The sequence below is a fragment of the Poeciliopsis prolifica genome, unplaced genomic scaffold (genome assembly GCF_027474105.1).
Source record: "Poeciliopsis prolifica strain line A6 unplaced genomic scaffold, Auburn_PproV2 SCAFFOLD011, whole genome shotgun sequence".
Classification (NCBI taxonomy): domain Eukaryota; kingdom Metazoa; phylum Chordata; class Actinopteri; order Cyprinodontiformes; family Poeciliidae; genus Poeciliopsis; species Poeciliopsis prolifica.
Genome location: NW_026562386.1, coordinates 13,803,316 through 13,820,484, shown reverse-complemented (window position 1 = coordinate 13,820,484; position 17,169 = coordinate 13,803,316). Strand labels below are relative to the sequence as shown.

Here is a 17,169-nt window from a genome sequence, read left to right as displayed (position 1 = left end):
CTAAGAGCACAGAACAGGGTAACCGCAGATCCTTTGCAGTCATATTCAATAAATTAGGCAATGCAGTCAGATGAGGCCTGATTGTTCACATTCACATTTTTACATTTCCATTTGGTTTCTGCTGTTTCTAAAAACATCCCAATCAATTAAACACCCAACCAGTTTCGACAATAATGTTATGTTTTTTGTGTCTAGAAAATGAGCCAATTTAAAAAGCCTTACAATGTCAGTCACAAATCAGTGTGCTGTTACCTAGCAACCCCAGCAGAGCCCAGCCGTTACCTAGCAACCCCAGCAGAGCCCAGCCGTTACCTAGCAACCCCAGCAGAGCCCAGCCGTTACCTAGCAACCCCAGCAGAGCCCAGCTGTTACCTAGCAACCCCAGCAGAGCCCAGCCGTTACCTAGCAACCCCAGCAGAGCCCAGCCGTTACCTAGCAACCCCAGCAGAGCCCAGCCGTTACCTAGCAACCTCAGCAGAGCTCCAGCACGTTTGGTGAGCTGGGTTCACTGGTTATAAATTTATTCCCAATTAGTTTAAAACAATTGGAAGTCGTTGATGAGTGAAAACTGAGAGTACAACTTTTGTTGTTCTCTGTCTGAAAGGGAACCTATGATGCTAAATTCATGTTTTGCACATTTTTGTACTTCCATTTGAGTTTCTACCGCTTCTAACACCATCATGAGTTATTGATTTTTTGGTGCCTGGACAATAAGTCATTTCAAAAATCTCTGGAATGTAACATCAATAATGCCAGGTGAACACCAGCCCCTGTTACCTACCAACCTAGGTGGAGCTCCAGCCCGTTTGGACCGCTGGTTTTACAGTTGAGGTACTGCATAATGGCTGCTGGAAAAGACAAATATTTTGCTGATGACTTACCATCTAGAATCCCCTTGTTGCATTGTTGTTGGTTGTGCAGGAGGCTCCGCCTCTGCTTTTCAAAGACACATGGTTGGATAATTGCACTTCTGTTTCCAGCCATTTTCAAGTGCCAGTGTTAAAGTTGATTTGGGAGGAGTGGCCAGAAGCTTATTTGGATTTCATTGACAAGACGTCATAAAACAGACTAAAATCTCAACATCTAAGGATTTAGTGCAAAACTGTCCTGAGCATGTTTTGTATTAAACTATCTTAACCTGTTCAAGGAAGCATAATTGGTCACTTTTTAGGACAGTGACCAAATTTCCCAATAAATTTGTAATATTTCACAAAAAAAAGTGCTCCCCCCTGAACCAAAAACAGGAATGTTTAGTCTAGAATGTGATGACAATGAGTGGGAAAACACCCAAAGTCTAAGGAAGATTTTGATTGACACGTTTTTGAAACATTTCAGAAAACTGTCTGCTTTAAGACAAATTATAAAGAAATCAACCTTAAGCTTTTAATGAAACACTAACTGGAGTTGTGAGTTTTCACAGCGTTCAGTTTGCTCCATCAGCGCTCAAACACACATCCTCTACATGCTTTTTCTGGGCGGCCCGGCTTCCTGAATGGCTCTATTTCTGTTGACCCCGAACTCACAACAAAGATAAAACCCTCCGAGGCGTCGCTGCGTGTCCGGTTGTAAAAACACTAATTCAGCTCTCATTTGCCTCTTCTCTTTATGCGGCCTGCAGATGATAAAGTCTTGTTGACCTTTACTCCTCCTCATTGTTATGACTTCCTCATGACGGCTCAATTACCTCCGTCAGGGCCGGCCAAACCCTTTTTAGGGCCCTGAGCAGATTTTCTTCAGGGGCCCCACCATACATTGCAAAAACAAAATATTAGCAAGTTGTTTTTTGTGCAGATTATGGGAGTAGCAAACTAAAAAAAAAATTTTTTTGAGATACAGAGTGGTATTTAAGTAATGCCATATTACTTTAATTATTTGAAATTGACAACAGCTGACAAACACTGAGTCAATATATATGTTATGTTATGTTTATATATATGTTGTTTTTTCTCACTGAAGTTGAGACCAAATTTTTCTTGTTTAAACTTAGTCATAATTACCAAAATTATTTCTATTTTCTAAATGCAACTTGGCAAAAACTTTTTTCCTTAATAACTTTCCTTGAATTCAAAAGTTTGCATACATTTTGTCAGTATGAGTGTCTTTTGAACTGTCTGAAATGGGTCAAACTTTTTGGGTTTCCCAAAGCAGCTGCTCAACTCACATATGCCTCGGGCCGGCTCTGACTTAAAGATAAAACCATGATTTTGTGCATCATCTGGAACAATATGGAGTTAAAATGAACCAGGGAAGATTTTTTTTATCATCAGTGGCAGGCCTCAGTGGACAGAAAACATAAATGTAATTAATTAATTACACTTAATTAATTAATGACACACCTGTTAATTCCCAAGCTCGTTGTAGACAGTTAGAGTCGCGCTTAAGCTGCAAGGATCCTGCTTTCAGTAAAATAGAGCGACTAATGAATCCTGTGAGATATCACCAACATGTTCAAACATTTTACTCACTAGGCTTTTATATTCAGCCCCCTGCATTTTAATTAAAACGACAGTTTTTTTGTATTTCATTGGGATTCTATGTGTTTTATCAGGAGTTTCCAAAAGTTTTATAACAAGATCCTCAAGCAGGATCCAAAGTCCAAAGTGCGGTCCGCGGGCTATTTGTTGCTCTTTGATTCATTTTGAGCGGCCGCAGAATGGAACAAAGGCAAGGCTCCAACACTATTTATCGTTTTTTTTAGAATAAGATTTTCCATTGGAAGTTTTTATTGTCTTAAACTTCAAATGATAAGTACAACACTGAATTTCTCCTTAGTCTGTTTTTCTTTGTTTTTGCTTTTATCTTTATCTCATAATCAGTTGCAAACATCTCGTGAGTTTTCACTCAGACTTGATTGTACCCATCTATTATATTTGGCAAAATGCAGCAAAGTTGAAGGGCTGCACAGTGGCGCACTGCTGCCTTGCAGAAAGAAGGTCCTGGGTTCGATTCCCAGTCTTTCTGCACAGAGTTTGCATGTTCTCCCTGTGGGTGCGTGGGTTCTCTCCAGGTATTCCAGCTTCCTCCCACAGTCCAAAAACATGACTGTTAGGTTAATTGGTCTTTCCAAATTCTCCTAGGTGTGAGAGTGTGTGCGCCTGGTTGTTAGTCCTGTTTGTTTCTGTGTTGCCCTGTGACCTGTCCAGGGTGACCCTGCCTGTCCAGGGTGACCCCGCCTGTCCAGGGTGACCCCGCCTGTCCAGGGTGACCCTGCCTGTCCCGGGTGACCCCGCCTGTCCAGGGTGACCCCGCCTCTCGCCCGGAACGCAGCAGGAGAGGCACCAGCGACTCCAGACCCTGTTAGGGACAATCGTGATCAGAAAATGGATGGATGGGCAACAAAGTTGGTAAAACAAAATTTGCATTTTCTTTCCAGGGAGTTTAAAACATTCTATAAATTCTTATTTTCCATTAAAAATGGGATCATTTTAGTCTCCAGTTTCAGGTTTTGAATGTTTGAAATGAAGAAAACACTTAAAGGTCAGAGCAAACTAGAAAAGTTTAACATATTTGACCTGTTTTGTGTTCTAAAAAACTTTTTTTTGCTCAAGAATAAAAAGGTTAAACACATTTTTGCAAAAAAATAAAATAAAATAAATAATAAGAAGACTTTTTAAATGTATTGTTGCTTCATAGCCTTTATTTTATGGAATAACTTTACAAACAGGAAACCCTTCTCATTAAAGATTATCCAGTAGCGCCATCTACTGAACAGCTTTTGAAAGTGCAGGAGGCTCGGTTTTATTGAAATTACTGTTTGCTTTCTTATTTCAGCTTGATTATTGAAATTAAATTGCATATAAGTTTGATTAATTTAATTTTTAAGAAAATGAATAAGAAGAGTTTTGACATAAAGCACTGAGACAGTAACAACTAATAATTGTTAGCTTAATAAACTAATTAAAATTGCACCTTAGAGGTCAATAAAGATGATTTCAGTTTTTTAATCATCAGGCAAGTTACAACCTTTCCTAAAGTTGCAGTCCACAGGCTTATTTATGCTGAGTTGTTCTTAACTTCCAAACTTGAACTGTTTTAATATTGTATTTGCTTTATTTTTCCTCCTCCGAGAGTCTAAAGTATTTATGTTTACTTCTTAATAATGCAGGAAGCGAGTGGCAGTAAAATAGCAGTAAAATGATCAATGTGGCGTGTTCCGGAAAAAGAGCGGAAAATGGAAATTCATTTTATCCTTTCAAAATAAAACGTGGCAAATTCGATGGAAAACAAAATTACATCAAACCAGCATTTTCTGAAACACTTGACTGGAAGTTATTATTATTATTATTATTATTATTATTATTATTATTATTATTATTATTATTATTATTATTATATTATTATTATTATTATTATTATTATTATTATTATTATTATATGAATAAAATAGATTATGTGTTGAATAGAAGGAAAAGTATTTTTCAATTAAAATTGGTAACAACAACGTTTTTCTGTTTTAATTTTATATGTTAATCTTTAGTTTATATTTTTTGCTTATCTGGGCCTATTACAGAAAAATTGTCTGAAATTACAAATACATTTTTTTATTGTTTTTATGAGTATATTACATGCATTTCACCCTTTTAGACCAACCTGTTTACCTTCCAAATTATTCCAGTCAGTTATGTTTGCCTTCTTCATAAAGAGAAAACAATAATAACTAAAGTTTGCAAAAATAAATAGAAACAAGTGCAGATTTTAGCAATTTTTCAACTTTTTTCCCCCATTTGCTAATTTCATTGAATGTCCACTAAAAGTACCAGTAGTAGTGTATTAGATTTATTTTCCAGCCAGTCGGTCGGAAACTATGCTTCTTTTCACTTAATTTTCTTCAAATATCAATATCAGTGTTTGTTTTATTTTATTTTTGACCTATAAAAACCAAGTCAAATGTCCATAAAGGGTTGTCTTTTATTTTGAAAAGCTCTCGGCGGAAGTTGAACCTGTGTTCCAGATGCAGGAACTTTCACTTCGATCCGCCGCACAGAGATGGACTGGAATGATGGCGGTAATGTACGTGGGATTTACCTTCATTTGCTGCTTTTTATTATTCCGTAGTGAGCTCGTGTTTCTTTTGGGTCGGACGTGACCCGCGTAGTTTTGTTTAATTGACGTCAGTTCAGCGGAATGTTAGCATTCACTAGCTAAGCTACCGCTGAGTTTAGCCCACGATGTGTTGCTGTGACGCGGAATAACCTGTTCAGGCTGATTAAGAAATATCATTTTTGCTTCATTTGTTGTAGTTTAACTATTCCTGGTTAGCTGACACCAAACTGAGCCGCTTAACTAACCAATCCCACCTGAATTGGCTAAATTACCTGGTTTTCTTGTCAGGAAACCAGCAACATTTCGGCTTTGACATTGACATTGACATGAATTGACAGCGTGATCAGCCGTTTCATCTCCTGATTTACTCTGGTTATCATCTCCTTTCACCAATAAAACCCTCATATATGTTTTATGAAAGTATTTATAAGAGTGAAACACTGTTTTGGCGGTCCTTATGTAGACCTGTTCTAATGAAGTCTGACAGATAAAACCTGAACCTCCAGGAAATTCATCCCATTTCCTGCTGAGAGCCGGAAAATGAGTCAAGTTCTCCTCAAGCACAGAGGGAAGGGTTAGGGTAAGATGGAAATTAAATGTTATTATATTTGCCTTGATGCAAATTTATTTAAAACGCTGTTGTAGATCGTGATGGTTGTGGGCAGGCAGTACCTCCTGTAGCAGTCTGTATCACAGTTTTTCTGTAGAAACCTCTGACTGAAGGCTCTCTGTGAACAAAATGCTCAAAGCTTTTTGTAATTTTCTCAGTTCTATGAAGAATGCAGCTTAAAAAGCACAGCTATAAAACAATACATCTAATACAGACTCAGAATTGGAAATAAAGAAGCTTGTTTTGGGTGTTGAATAAAAATGAGTTTTTAAGTGAGAATTGAATGTGGTTGCACAATTTTTCTGTAAGTATTACACGTTTATCTCCTCTTCCTGGATCTAAAATACCTTTTGAGAAGCGTGAACTGTAACTATATTATCCATGTTATCCTATACAACATTGAGTCATCTTGTAATAAATTTGCTGCCTGCGCCATCATGCAATTAGTCATCCAGACAGCAGTAGGTGTCCCGGGGAAAAGGGCAAAACTTGTGAAAACATATTTTAAATGACTACATAACTGGAGGTCATTTAGTACACCATTAATTACATCTAGGAATAGAATAAAAACTAATTCAGATTGAATGGGTTGCAGACAAATTGGTGAAGATCTGCATGTTTTCTTCAAACCCTACTTAAAGTTTAATTTGACACTTAATCTAAAATTTTAAATGTTTGGTTTGATGCCAGTGATAGACTAGAAAAAATAAAGTTAAGATACTCTAAATCTGCTTTACACCTGGCTTAAAGCACTGCCTCCAAACAACATAATGGAAATGGACATGTCATTGCCATTGATCACTTCAAAAACACAAATGTATTTTTGGTGTATTTTGTATTGCAAATGTCTTAGAGTAGAAATAAGACTAAACTAACTTAAAAGTGTCTTTTCAGCAAGAAATAAAAGCTTGTTTCGAGAAAATTATTCCTTAAAGCAGTGCTTCTCAATTATTTTCCGTTACGCTCCCCCCACCCCCTAGCAAGAAGAAAACTATTCGCGCCCCCCACTCCCCACCGTGACTATCCATCTCTGCATAACATTTTTTCCTTATTAACATTTTTTTCGCTGAAAAAACTCTAGCGGCTTATCGGCGTGATTGGGATGTAACGTGTTTAAGTGACGCGCTAATTTATTTGGCTTCATGCTGTCCGCTGCGAGCATTTTTAGACACAGCAAACACACCGGTCTTTCCTCTTCTCCAACTGTAGTCACAGTGAAGCCAAGCGCTAAATACGCTTCGTCGTATTTCCTCTTCTTAGCTTTCGGTTGACTTTCTGTTGTCTCATTATCTTTGTCTCTCTCCGCTTTTCTTTTCATCCCTGTGAAAAACTTTTCATGTTGGGGGTTGTTGAATAACGGAGGCCATAGACAGAACGCAGTTGGAGCTTTTTGTTGACTTAACACTGCTAACCAAGGCAAACCTGTTGTCTTGTAAGTCGTAAAATGTTGCACTGTCGCAAACGTGACAGAAGTAACAATGAGAGCGCCACTGCCGCCTACTGTGCGCAATTACACTTTATACTAGTTCGGCCAAAAAAAAAGCCTGGTCCCCAGGATCACACGCCCCCCCAGGTATCGCACCGCGCCCCCCAAAGGGGGCCCGCCCCACTATTTGAGAAGCACTGCCTTAAAGGAATCATTTTAAAGGAAAAGTACTGGTTCCAGTGGTTAATTATTTAACTTAAAATATATTGTCATAAAGAAAAATAATTTCCAGTACTTTTCATCAATATTAAGGAATTGTTCATTTAAATGCTCTCATAGCTTGTTGTAAAGTTACTTTTAAGCTAGTTTTGTTTTATTTCAAGTGGATGAAGCGATATAAACTAACAAGTAATATATATATTTTATTTTGCAATTAGCTGTCTTCACTTGATATATATTTATGCTTATTTACCACTTATTTCTGAAATGTGAGTCAACATTGTGGAAAATATGTTACCTATTTTATTTGTTCTTGTAGGATTTTGTTCTAATAGCATATTGAGAGAACAAAACTTTCCTGAATAATCAGGCTTTTATTAAAAAAAATAAATAAATTGGTTTAGTATGTAGAGCCTATAATGATGTGTGATTCTTGACTCTGGATCCATAAAATTGGACATCTTTAGCCTCTCTTGTAGCGGTTCGGGTTTTCACTTTGCAGGGTCACAGCCACGGGCGTGACGGGTGTCATCATGGCAACTCGGGTCACTCTCACAGCCACGGGCCGAGAGCTGCAGCCTTCGGCGGCATGACCAACATGTACATGCCTGCTTACGGCCAGATGGGCAAAGGTCCGGACCCGGTCATGGACATCAGCCAGCAGCCGAAGAAACGGTCGCAGATGGATGACAGCAGCAGCTGTGACATCGTCAAGGCAACTCAGTGAGTGCAGTTTTTCCTCTCAATGCTGGCTGCGTTTCCATTCAACATTCAAAAATTTATTTAATTTAAACACGCCAATTTTGAAAAAAAATTCATTTTCAATTAAAAAGTCTTTATGAGGTGGATTTTCAACTGTCGAAATTGGTTTATTTTACAAAACGGCAATGGAAACTTGTTTTTTTCACATCACAGAAGTCACATGATCAACAGCAGGATGTTACTTCTGGCAGAAACGACAAAGAGGAAGTAGTTGAAAGATGGTGGCGTGGCATATTTTTAATGACTTATCGCCTGAACAAACTTATTTCATGTGTGATATTAATTGTTATTCTTATTTAATGGAAACATTCATACTTATATGTAACGTGTTTTTTTGACATTCGTGGAATATTGACAAAGTTTTGCACGTATTTCTAATGGAAATGCAGCTTTTGCTCTTGATTACTTTTCAAGTGCAAAAGTAATCAAATTACTTTTGCACTTGAATAAGTTGAGAATAAAAATCCAAAAAATTAAGAAAGTAGGAATGATTAGGAACTGAAATTAGCTTCTGAAAAATATCCTGCAGTTTACATACTTTTTAAAGCTTCAAGTCAAATAACAGGAGACATTGTGTTCCTCTTTTTGCCAATTTATTAGTAGAAATAAGCGCTTTAGCTTAAATGAATTAAAGGAAGTTACAGAATTTAATAGTCGTATTTAAAATCTGAACAAAGAAGGCTTCTATCTTTACCTTTCAGGTAGTTTGTGACTGTTAGTCTTTTTTCTTGCTAATATAAATCAATTAGCTAGATGGATGTAGTGAATAAAATATTTTTTTGTCAATTTATTTTCCTTTTCCAAGGAAAATCAATCATATATGTTTGGTTTATTTTCCACCAATTAACTTGTATTAGAGGATTTAAAGTTTTCAACCTTGCAGTGCAAACATATGATGATGTAATTTTGTCTAAATCTGATAGAAAGAACTCGTTTTACCAGTTCAGTGTACTTTTCTATCACCATACTCTGACAATAACAGGTTTCCTTCATCTAGAGCTGCATTTTTAGAGATTTTATTTTGTGTAAGTATGTTGAGTCTGTTTCTCCTTGGTCAGGTTTGGGATCCTGGAGCGCTGTAAGGAGCTGGTGGAGGCCGGATATGACGTCAGACAGCCAGACAAAGAGAACGTCTCCCTGCTGCACTGGGCGGCCATCAACAACCGCTCAGAGCTGGTCAAGTAAGTAAGAGTTTCTGAAAGCATCTCTATCTGAGTTTGTTGTTTTATGATGCTTAAATCATAACAAAAATACACCAACATGTTGATTTGTTAAAGAAAGTCAGTGTGTCCAACATTCAAGTTGTCATATATTAAATATGATGCTTTTACACTGCAAAAACACAAAATCTTACCAAATATTTTTAAATTTTACCTTATTGCAAGAGTACTAAGATATTTCCAATAAAAGTAGATAAAAAAATACTTTGTAGGATTTTTATTATTATTATTATTTTAACCATTTTAGAAAAATAACTACAGATTTTGGTCTCAAAATTTGATTGATTTCTATTTTTATTTTTACAATTTTAGATTAAATTTATGTAAGAAGCGCTTAAGGACAGTGACTACTCAGTAAACTCTGGGATTTTTGTTGAATAAATCAACGTCTTTTTGTATTTTTGATGTGTTTTTTTTAGGTATTATATGTCCAAAGGGGCAATTGTTGACCAGCTGGGAGGAGACCTCAAATCTACTCCCCTCCACTGGGCCATAAGGTTGGATTTATTGATCTAATTTGACTCATTAGTTTGACTGCAACTAGTGATTGTTTTAGTAATTGATTAATGTGTCAATTAATCTGATTAATTGTATTAAAGCATGGACATTCTACACATTTTTAACCAGATTAGCAATTTTTATGCAATATCAGAAACACATTTTAAATGTATATAAGAAAATAAATATGTTATTGCAACAATGTGGCATTCCTTTTGTAAATATGAAGTTTTGACTAAAACACACATCTACAGACAAAGGGATTTTCATATTAAATGCAAAACATATATTTTGTACAGTTGTGGGTTAATTTATACTGTGAATATGTGTTTCTATTTTCAGTAAATTGACATTTTGAGTCTGAATACTCCATTTAAGGATGAATCAATCACTACTAAATTAGTTGACGAATAGTTCAATAATCGATTAATGAGATTGATCACTAAAACACTAACTTGCATTCAGATGAGTCATCAGATGGAAAATTCAACACTAAAAAAATACAGTTTGTTACATTTGTAGCTTTAAATTTGTAGCTTGTCACAATGGCAAGTTTTGCTGGATGATAAATTGTTCCAGAAGTTACTGTGATAAACAATAATGTTGTTTATAATGGTAAAAGTCTCAAAGATCAATAATTTTTAATTTCTAACAAATATTTAACTTTGCAGTCTGAATACTTTAAAAATAACTAATATAAACAAACAAATAAAATGGATACTGAAGTCTCTGTAAGCAGAATAACTTTTCACAAAAGGAGCCATTTGAGAAAAACTATTCATTCAACTGGAAATGATCAAGTTTTCTTTCCAACTAATCAGGCGATTAATTCATTTATTGCTTCTTGCAACATGCCTAGGTTTAAGTGTATTCACTGCAGAACTGATTTTCTCTTCTTCCATTGCGGTTCTGTCTTGTGTTTTGTTGTTTTGTGTGTGAACAGACAGGGCCACCTTCCCATAGTGATCCAGTTGATGAGATACGGAGCAGATCCGTCCGTCACAGACGGGGAGGGCTATCGCTCGCTCCACCTCGCCATCCTCTTCCAGCACATGGCCATCGCCGCTTATCTCATGGCCAAGGGAGAGGTGAGACTCTAAAGTTCATTTTTCCACTGAGTCAGCTGCCGTTTCTCTTTTATTTGATCTTTTTTCCCCTCTTGGTGCTTTATTTTCAGGAAGTGGATGTGCCTGACTGTAATGGACAGACACCACTGATGTTAGCAGCACAGAAGATTATTGGGTGAGAGGCTTTTTTTTCTCTTCTGCTTCTGGTTACATTTATCTGAAAAATCTTATTAAACCGAACCTAAAGTGCAAAATTTACATTTGAACATTTTTGTACTTCTATTTGGGTTTCTAAAAAAAAAAACAGCCCAAGCGCTTGATAACCTCTGTTTTTTTTTTGTTTTTTTTTGATAACTTCATGTTTTTTGGACATTGGCTTTTAGTTGTTTCACAAAGCCTAGCAACCCCAGCAGAGTTCCATCTTGTTTGGTCACAGAGCTTTTCTTCTCTGTCTGTGCTGTACAATGACTGCTGGAAAAGACAAGTGTTTTGTTGTTGCCTTACCATCCAATTTTTTTCTTACCATCCAAAAATAACTTTCAGTTTTAATGGAAGGAAAAAGATCCCCCCAATTTTTACTGCTGTTACTTTTAATGCCTAAGAGAAGGATATGTTGTCTTTTATCAGGCAGAGATTATTGTTGTAACCTTTAAATAAGTAATCAATTGTATAGTGCTAACATTTCATGTTTTTTTTTGCTTCAGGCCCGAACCCACTAACTTTCTCATCAAGAACAACGCCTCAGTGAGCGCTGTGGACAAAGTTGACAGGAACACGCCGTTGCATTGCGCAGTGCTGGCGGGAAATGTTGACGCTGCCCACATCCTGTTGGAGGCAGGAGCAAGCGTGGATGCTGAAAACATCAATGTGAGTTTCACGCGTGAAGGCGTCAGTTCGTTTGTCTCTGTGGGACAAATGCCACAGGAAAACAATTTGTTTTCAGATGGCTTGTTTACTGTAAACTGAACTAAAATTCATCTGATTTTTTTAACTTCAATCTACTATTAACTTTGTATTTGTGGCTTATAAATATGTTTACACAAAGAGGCTGTTATTTAGCTAAAACAGCTTAGATTAGAGGGGAGAAATTCTCATAGTAAGTGATAAGATCAATAAACGATTGAATATTGGCAGATCCTTAATAGTTGGCATCTGGAATCATTTACGTTCTGCAACTCCTTTAAATGTTTCTATTTTATCTTCTTTATTTATTGCTTTGGTACCAACACAATTTATATAACTGCAAAAACACAGATAGTTTTTTTTAATAAAAAAGCATTTTTATCAACATACCACAAAATATTGCGATAAATTCATGTCTGTATCACCTACAGATTGCTTGATTTTTATTTTTTTTACATGCTAGTCATTATGTTTTGTGGTATTTAATGTTCTTAAATTTGTCTATAATATTTCTTTGTTGGAAGTTAAAATGTTCTCAGTATCTTTTAGTTGGAAGGAAAACATGTAATTTTATTATTTTCAGTTCAAGTCCCAAAATATTTTGTTGTTCCAATAACTCTGCATCCGATGGCACATTTAAGCTAAAGTATACTGAAGCTTCTTAAAATGGTTTTTCCAACCCTTTGTAGTTTTGAGCATTTTGCTAAGTTAAGTCTGGTGTAGGTACGAGGTCGACCTTTTTGCTTTAATTTGAAGAAACATATTCATTTTCTATTTTGCGCTTTACCCCTTTTTCCTGTTCATTAATATTATAATTGGAGCTAAAATGAACTGTTCCCATTGGATTTGTGTGTTTCTTCCTCAGGGTCACACGCCCATGGACCTGGCCCACCAAGTCCACAGCCCTCTGCTCATCCACATGCTCAACTTCACCAAACAGCAGAGGATTCGCTCCAATTCCCGCTGTTTACGCTTTGTTCTCAGATACAAGGTGCAGACTTAAGGCTCCTGATCGAACACGGTCAGAAATCAGAACTCCTTTAACATCATTTTATTTATTTATTTTTAAAGGTTTTGGTGCAGTTCCTGTTTTGCACAGCCATATTTGGATGCGTTGGTGGAATATTTGACATGAACTCCGAGTCCTGGTTGCTCAAAAGCATCTTGTTAGGCTGCGTGGTGGGGGTGATTAACCTGGCCTCGAGGTGAGAACTGGTTTGCCTGCAGATTGAAATATAAATGCCAGAGTTTGGATGTTAATCAGAACCATTTGCATTTAAAACAGGAACTTCCCAAACCCAGATTTTCAGTCTGTGCTGCCGCCGTCGTCTCTGATGGCTTCGGTCTTCTGGATGCTCATTACCTGGTGTCTCTGGTTCCTGCCAGATATCCTTTCTGTTCAAAGAAACAAACATTTTGTTTTGGTTCTTGTTACGAAGAAAACATGTTTTGTTTTTTGTCACTGTCATTCAGATTGTTGGCCATTTCAGTTTGAAAGGAATGTAAACATTCTCCCTGATTTGGATCGCTGTTATTTTTAATGCTGACACTGCAAAACACAAAATATTACCAAGTATTTTTAGTCTAGTTTCTAGTGCAATTATTGTAGGACACTTGAAATGAGTCAAAACTACCTTTATAAGTAAGTTTTAAACAAGATATGGGAGCCTGATTTAAGTAAATAGTTACTTAATAGTGATGAAAAAGTACCAGTTCTATCATGGTAAGCTAGTTTTATTTCTTATAGTCTTATTTCCAGTGTACTAAGAAATAAGACTTAGCCTAACAACTCCAGCTAACTTAGCCCGAACAAAATATGTAGTTAACATTTTTTGGATAATTTATAAACCAATGCTAACCTTGTCAGGAAAGCATAACACGTCATATTTAATAAAATGAGTTGGGTTTTCTTGTTCTTTCTTTTTTAAGTTTCTTAACTTAAATCCACATCTTCCCAGCACAGCAGTGCAGGTGCTGTTCACTCTGAACGCCACCGCTTTCCTCTACTACTTCCTGCGGACCTGCCGGACGGACCCGGGTTTCATCAAAACCACTGAAGAGCAGAAGAAAATGGTGGGAAAGGTCTTTAAATTTGTCAACCAGTTCAAGGCGTCTTACAAAGAACTGTTTCCACAACTTAACGAGGCCTTTTCTGTTTTCTGTTTGGGATTCAGAACGTGGTGGTGCTGGCCGAGGCTGGCTGTTTGGACCCCAGGGTTTTTTGCACTTCCTGCATGGTGAGGCGATCCACAGGTTCAAAACTTTAATGAAACAATAAGTTACCTGAATTATCTGAAATGACTTCCTCTCTTGCAGGTTAGGAAACCAGTGAGAGCGGTTCACTGCTTCAGCTGCGACGCATGCGTGGCAAAGCAGGACCACCACTCTGTATGGACCAACACCTGCATAGGTACCAACGAATAAATTAAAGACACAACGTTGTTTTAGTCCAAAATCTGCATTTGATTGGTTAAGAAAAATCTGCAACATTTTTTAGTTAAGCAAAACATTTTAAATGGATTCTTATATACAAAATCCAGATAAAAGGCTAAAACCTGTAGATTTTTATCATTTAAGCAATATTTCTATGAACAAGTTCTACAGCAAGTACTTTTATTATGGCAAAAATAGAAAATACGTTTGTTGGTTTACTTTTTTGTGGAAACATCTTACTCTGCTTGAAATAAGATAAAACTGACTAACATGGCAGATATTACAATTTCCTGACCAAAAATGATTAATAAAGCATCTAACTTGCTATTTAGCTTAACTTGGCTTGTTTTAACTCATTAATTCCTTTATTTTGATGAAAAAGTACAAGTGCGACTGGCAGATTATTAAAGATAAATGTTTCCTGTGCAAGTTATGCTGAATATAAACAATTATTTTTATTGTTTCAGGTGCCAGGAATCATTACTATTTCGTGCTTTTGCTGCTGTCCCTCTCAGTGATGGGGGGCTGGATGATCTACGGTTGTTTTACATGTGAGTGACTCGGCTGAAGCAGAACCTCAGCAGCTGGAGTTTCACTGTTCTAAGCAGAAACGTTGCTGTGCGTCCTCAGACTGGGCCAGCCGCTGCTCGCTGCGCTACGAGGAGCAGAGTGTGTGGGGCGCGGTGTCGGCGGTGGTCAGCTGCTCTCCCTGGGTGCTCGCCGTCTTTGTGCTGTCCTTCTACCACACCTGCTGGTCCACTTTGTTCCTGATTGGGCAGCTGTACCAGGTGACGCCTGGAATGTGTTGATGAGTTTTAGATGCTATTTAATTAGTGCAGTGGAACTCCTGCTCAAATTGATCAAACTATTACAAGATAACTACAAATTTGACTTCTTACACAATTCAGTTTTTCATTAAAAAATGAAAATCTTAATTTTCTGTTGGTAGTTTCAGTAAAAACAGTCGGAGTTCAGTGAAATTATTGAACATTCTGTCAGACGCATTATCTATTGGTATTGATCATGTGTTCGTTGTGATGCATCTTGCTGTTGGTTGATTGTCCAGCCCTATGCTGTCTTGTCGCCTTTTTCATTTGATGGACGTTTTGTGTGGAATAATTGGTTCTTTGTTTGGGTGCAGATTGCATTCCTGGGATTAACGACTTCAGAGAGAGCTAATCTGATGCTGCAGCAACGGAGAATGAGACAATCCGGATCCCTGAGACAGAATCCATTCAAGTGAGTTCACCAATGTTTCTTTCATACTTTATCAGAGGAACTACCTGCTACTGGAATCTACAGGCAAGTTTTTATTTATTTGCTGCTTTTATATAACATTTTTGGATTTTTTTTTTTAAATTAACCAATTAATAATTTGATTTTAAAAAGTTGCATTATTGGAAATATACATCTGTTGCTTTTTCAGCAAATGACCTTTTTTGAGTCTTTTAGTCCAGTTAACGATTAATCATTTACTAAACGGGTTGACAATCATACAAATAATGAATTATCATGATTAATCGGTTCAGCCCTAAATCTAAACTGTTAAATATAATTTAAGCAAATTTATCTTAAAAAATGAATGTTTTATTTTGTTTTTTTACATCTTTGAGTTGCTGCTATGAGTCTGTTGTTGTTTTAGCAAATGACCTTTTTTGAGTCTAAACTCCAGTTAACAATTAATCAATTACTAAATTATTTCAATAGTTGATTAATTGTGATTAATATGATTAATCATTTGAGCCACAGGAGTGGTTGATTATTTTCTCAGCTCCAGAACCTGCTGATTGTTCTGAAAGTCCAGTTTCTGCATAAACTCAGCACCAAATTCCTAAAGGCTTTTGCATTTTTCACTTTCTCATGAAACTGATGGTTGAAAACATAAACAACCTTTAAAACAATTTGAAAGTTAGAAGAAGAATTCCCCATTTCTCCCTCTGATGGACTCTCTTTCTGACCCGTCTGTGCAGCATGGGCGTTGTCCAGAACCTGGCGTCGTTTTTCCAGCTGCGCTGCTGCGGCCTCTGCAAGCCGACCGTCGTGGACTGGACGGCCCAGTTCCAGCCCCAATGGGACCAGTACCTGTTGGAACAAATCAACATGGTCTAACCTCGTCCCTCTTCCGTATGTCCGGGTCGAACTCTGCTTCTGGACCAAAAACACAGAATGTATTTATTTATTTTTCCATCCGTTGGCTCCTTGTAAAGAAAGACTTACTGGTAGTAGAGAGTGGAGTAGATATCAGCTGCTGCTGCCTTTCGCTCGACCAGTGATGATGGAGAAGGAAAATCCTTACGGCCTGAATAGTTCTGGGCATTTTGTGCTGTTTTTATGAACGTTAAGACTATTTTTATCATCCAGGAAGAAGAAAACAATCTTTGTAAATGTAAACGGTTTGGTTATATGACTTTTGTAAAAGCTGCATGCGTTTCATAACAAATGACCACTATTATATACTTCTATAAAACAATTATGTGCCTGTCTTTTTAACTGTTGAGAGCTCAATTGAACTTGGCTCTTAATAATAAAAAAGTGGAGGACATATATTTTTTAAATGACTGAAACCTTGATAAAACTCCTGTCTAGTTGGATTTTAAGCTCCTTTTTGTACATATTGGGTGCCATTGTAAATAGAAAATATAGTAGTAGGTCAGAGTTTGAAGGGACTTTTGATTTTCACGTTTTTTTTCTCTAAGATTAATTCAATGTCTATCTTTTCTAACAATTTTTCAATCTTGTAAATTTTAGACTTTTGGAGTTTCAAAAGTCAAAAATGTTCAACTTTCCAAACTGGGGAGTTTCCTTTTTCTTCTAAAATATTTCTGAGATAAATCTCAAATGTTTTACTTTTTGATGAAATGTTAGGTTTTTTTTTGTGTTTTTTTTTTTTTTTTTTTTTTTTAGATTAATTTTGGGAAAATCTGGATTGTTTCCAGAAACACTCTTTGGGTTTCAGTGATGTAAGCGCTGCCAGGGCAGCCATCTTGT

At 36.8% G+C, this 17,169-nt stretch overlaps 1 protein-coding gene across 1 annotated transcript; it reads left to right on the top strand.

The window, feature by feature from the left end:
* Positions 1-4,928: 4,928 nt before the first annotated feature.
* Positions 4,929-17,062, top strand: zdhhc13 (zinc finger DHHC-type palmitoyltransferase 13). The gene is made up of 17 exons (XM_055036824.1): positions 4,929-5,010; positions 7,801-8,021; positions 9,119-9,241; positions 9,700-9,777; positions 10,722-10,866; positions 10,956-11,020; positions 11,550-11,712; positions 12,614-12,739; positions 12,820-12,953; positions 13,034-13,136; positions 13,699-13,830; positions 13,923-13,985; positions 14,065-14,158; positions 14,649-14,732; positions 14,812-14,969; positions 15,323-15,420; positions 16,152-17,062. Exons 1-17 carry the CDS (start codon positions 4,987-4,989, stop codon positions 16,288-16,290), a joined length of 1,950 nt encoding a protein of 649 aa, XP_054892799.1. The 5' UTR covers positions 4,929-4,986; the 3' UTR covers positions 16,291-17,062.
* The last annotated feature ends 107 nt before the right edge of the window (positions 17,063-17,169 follow it).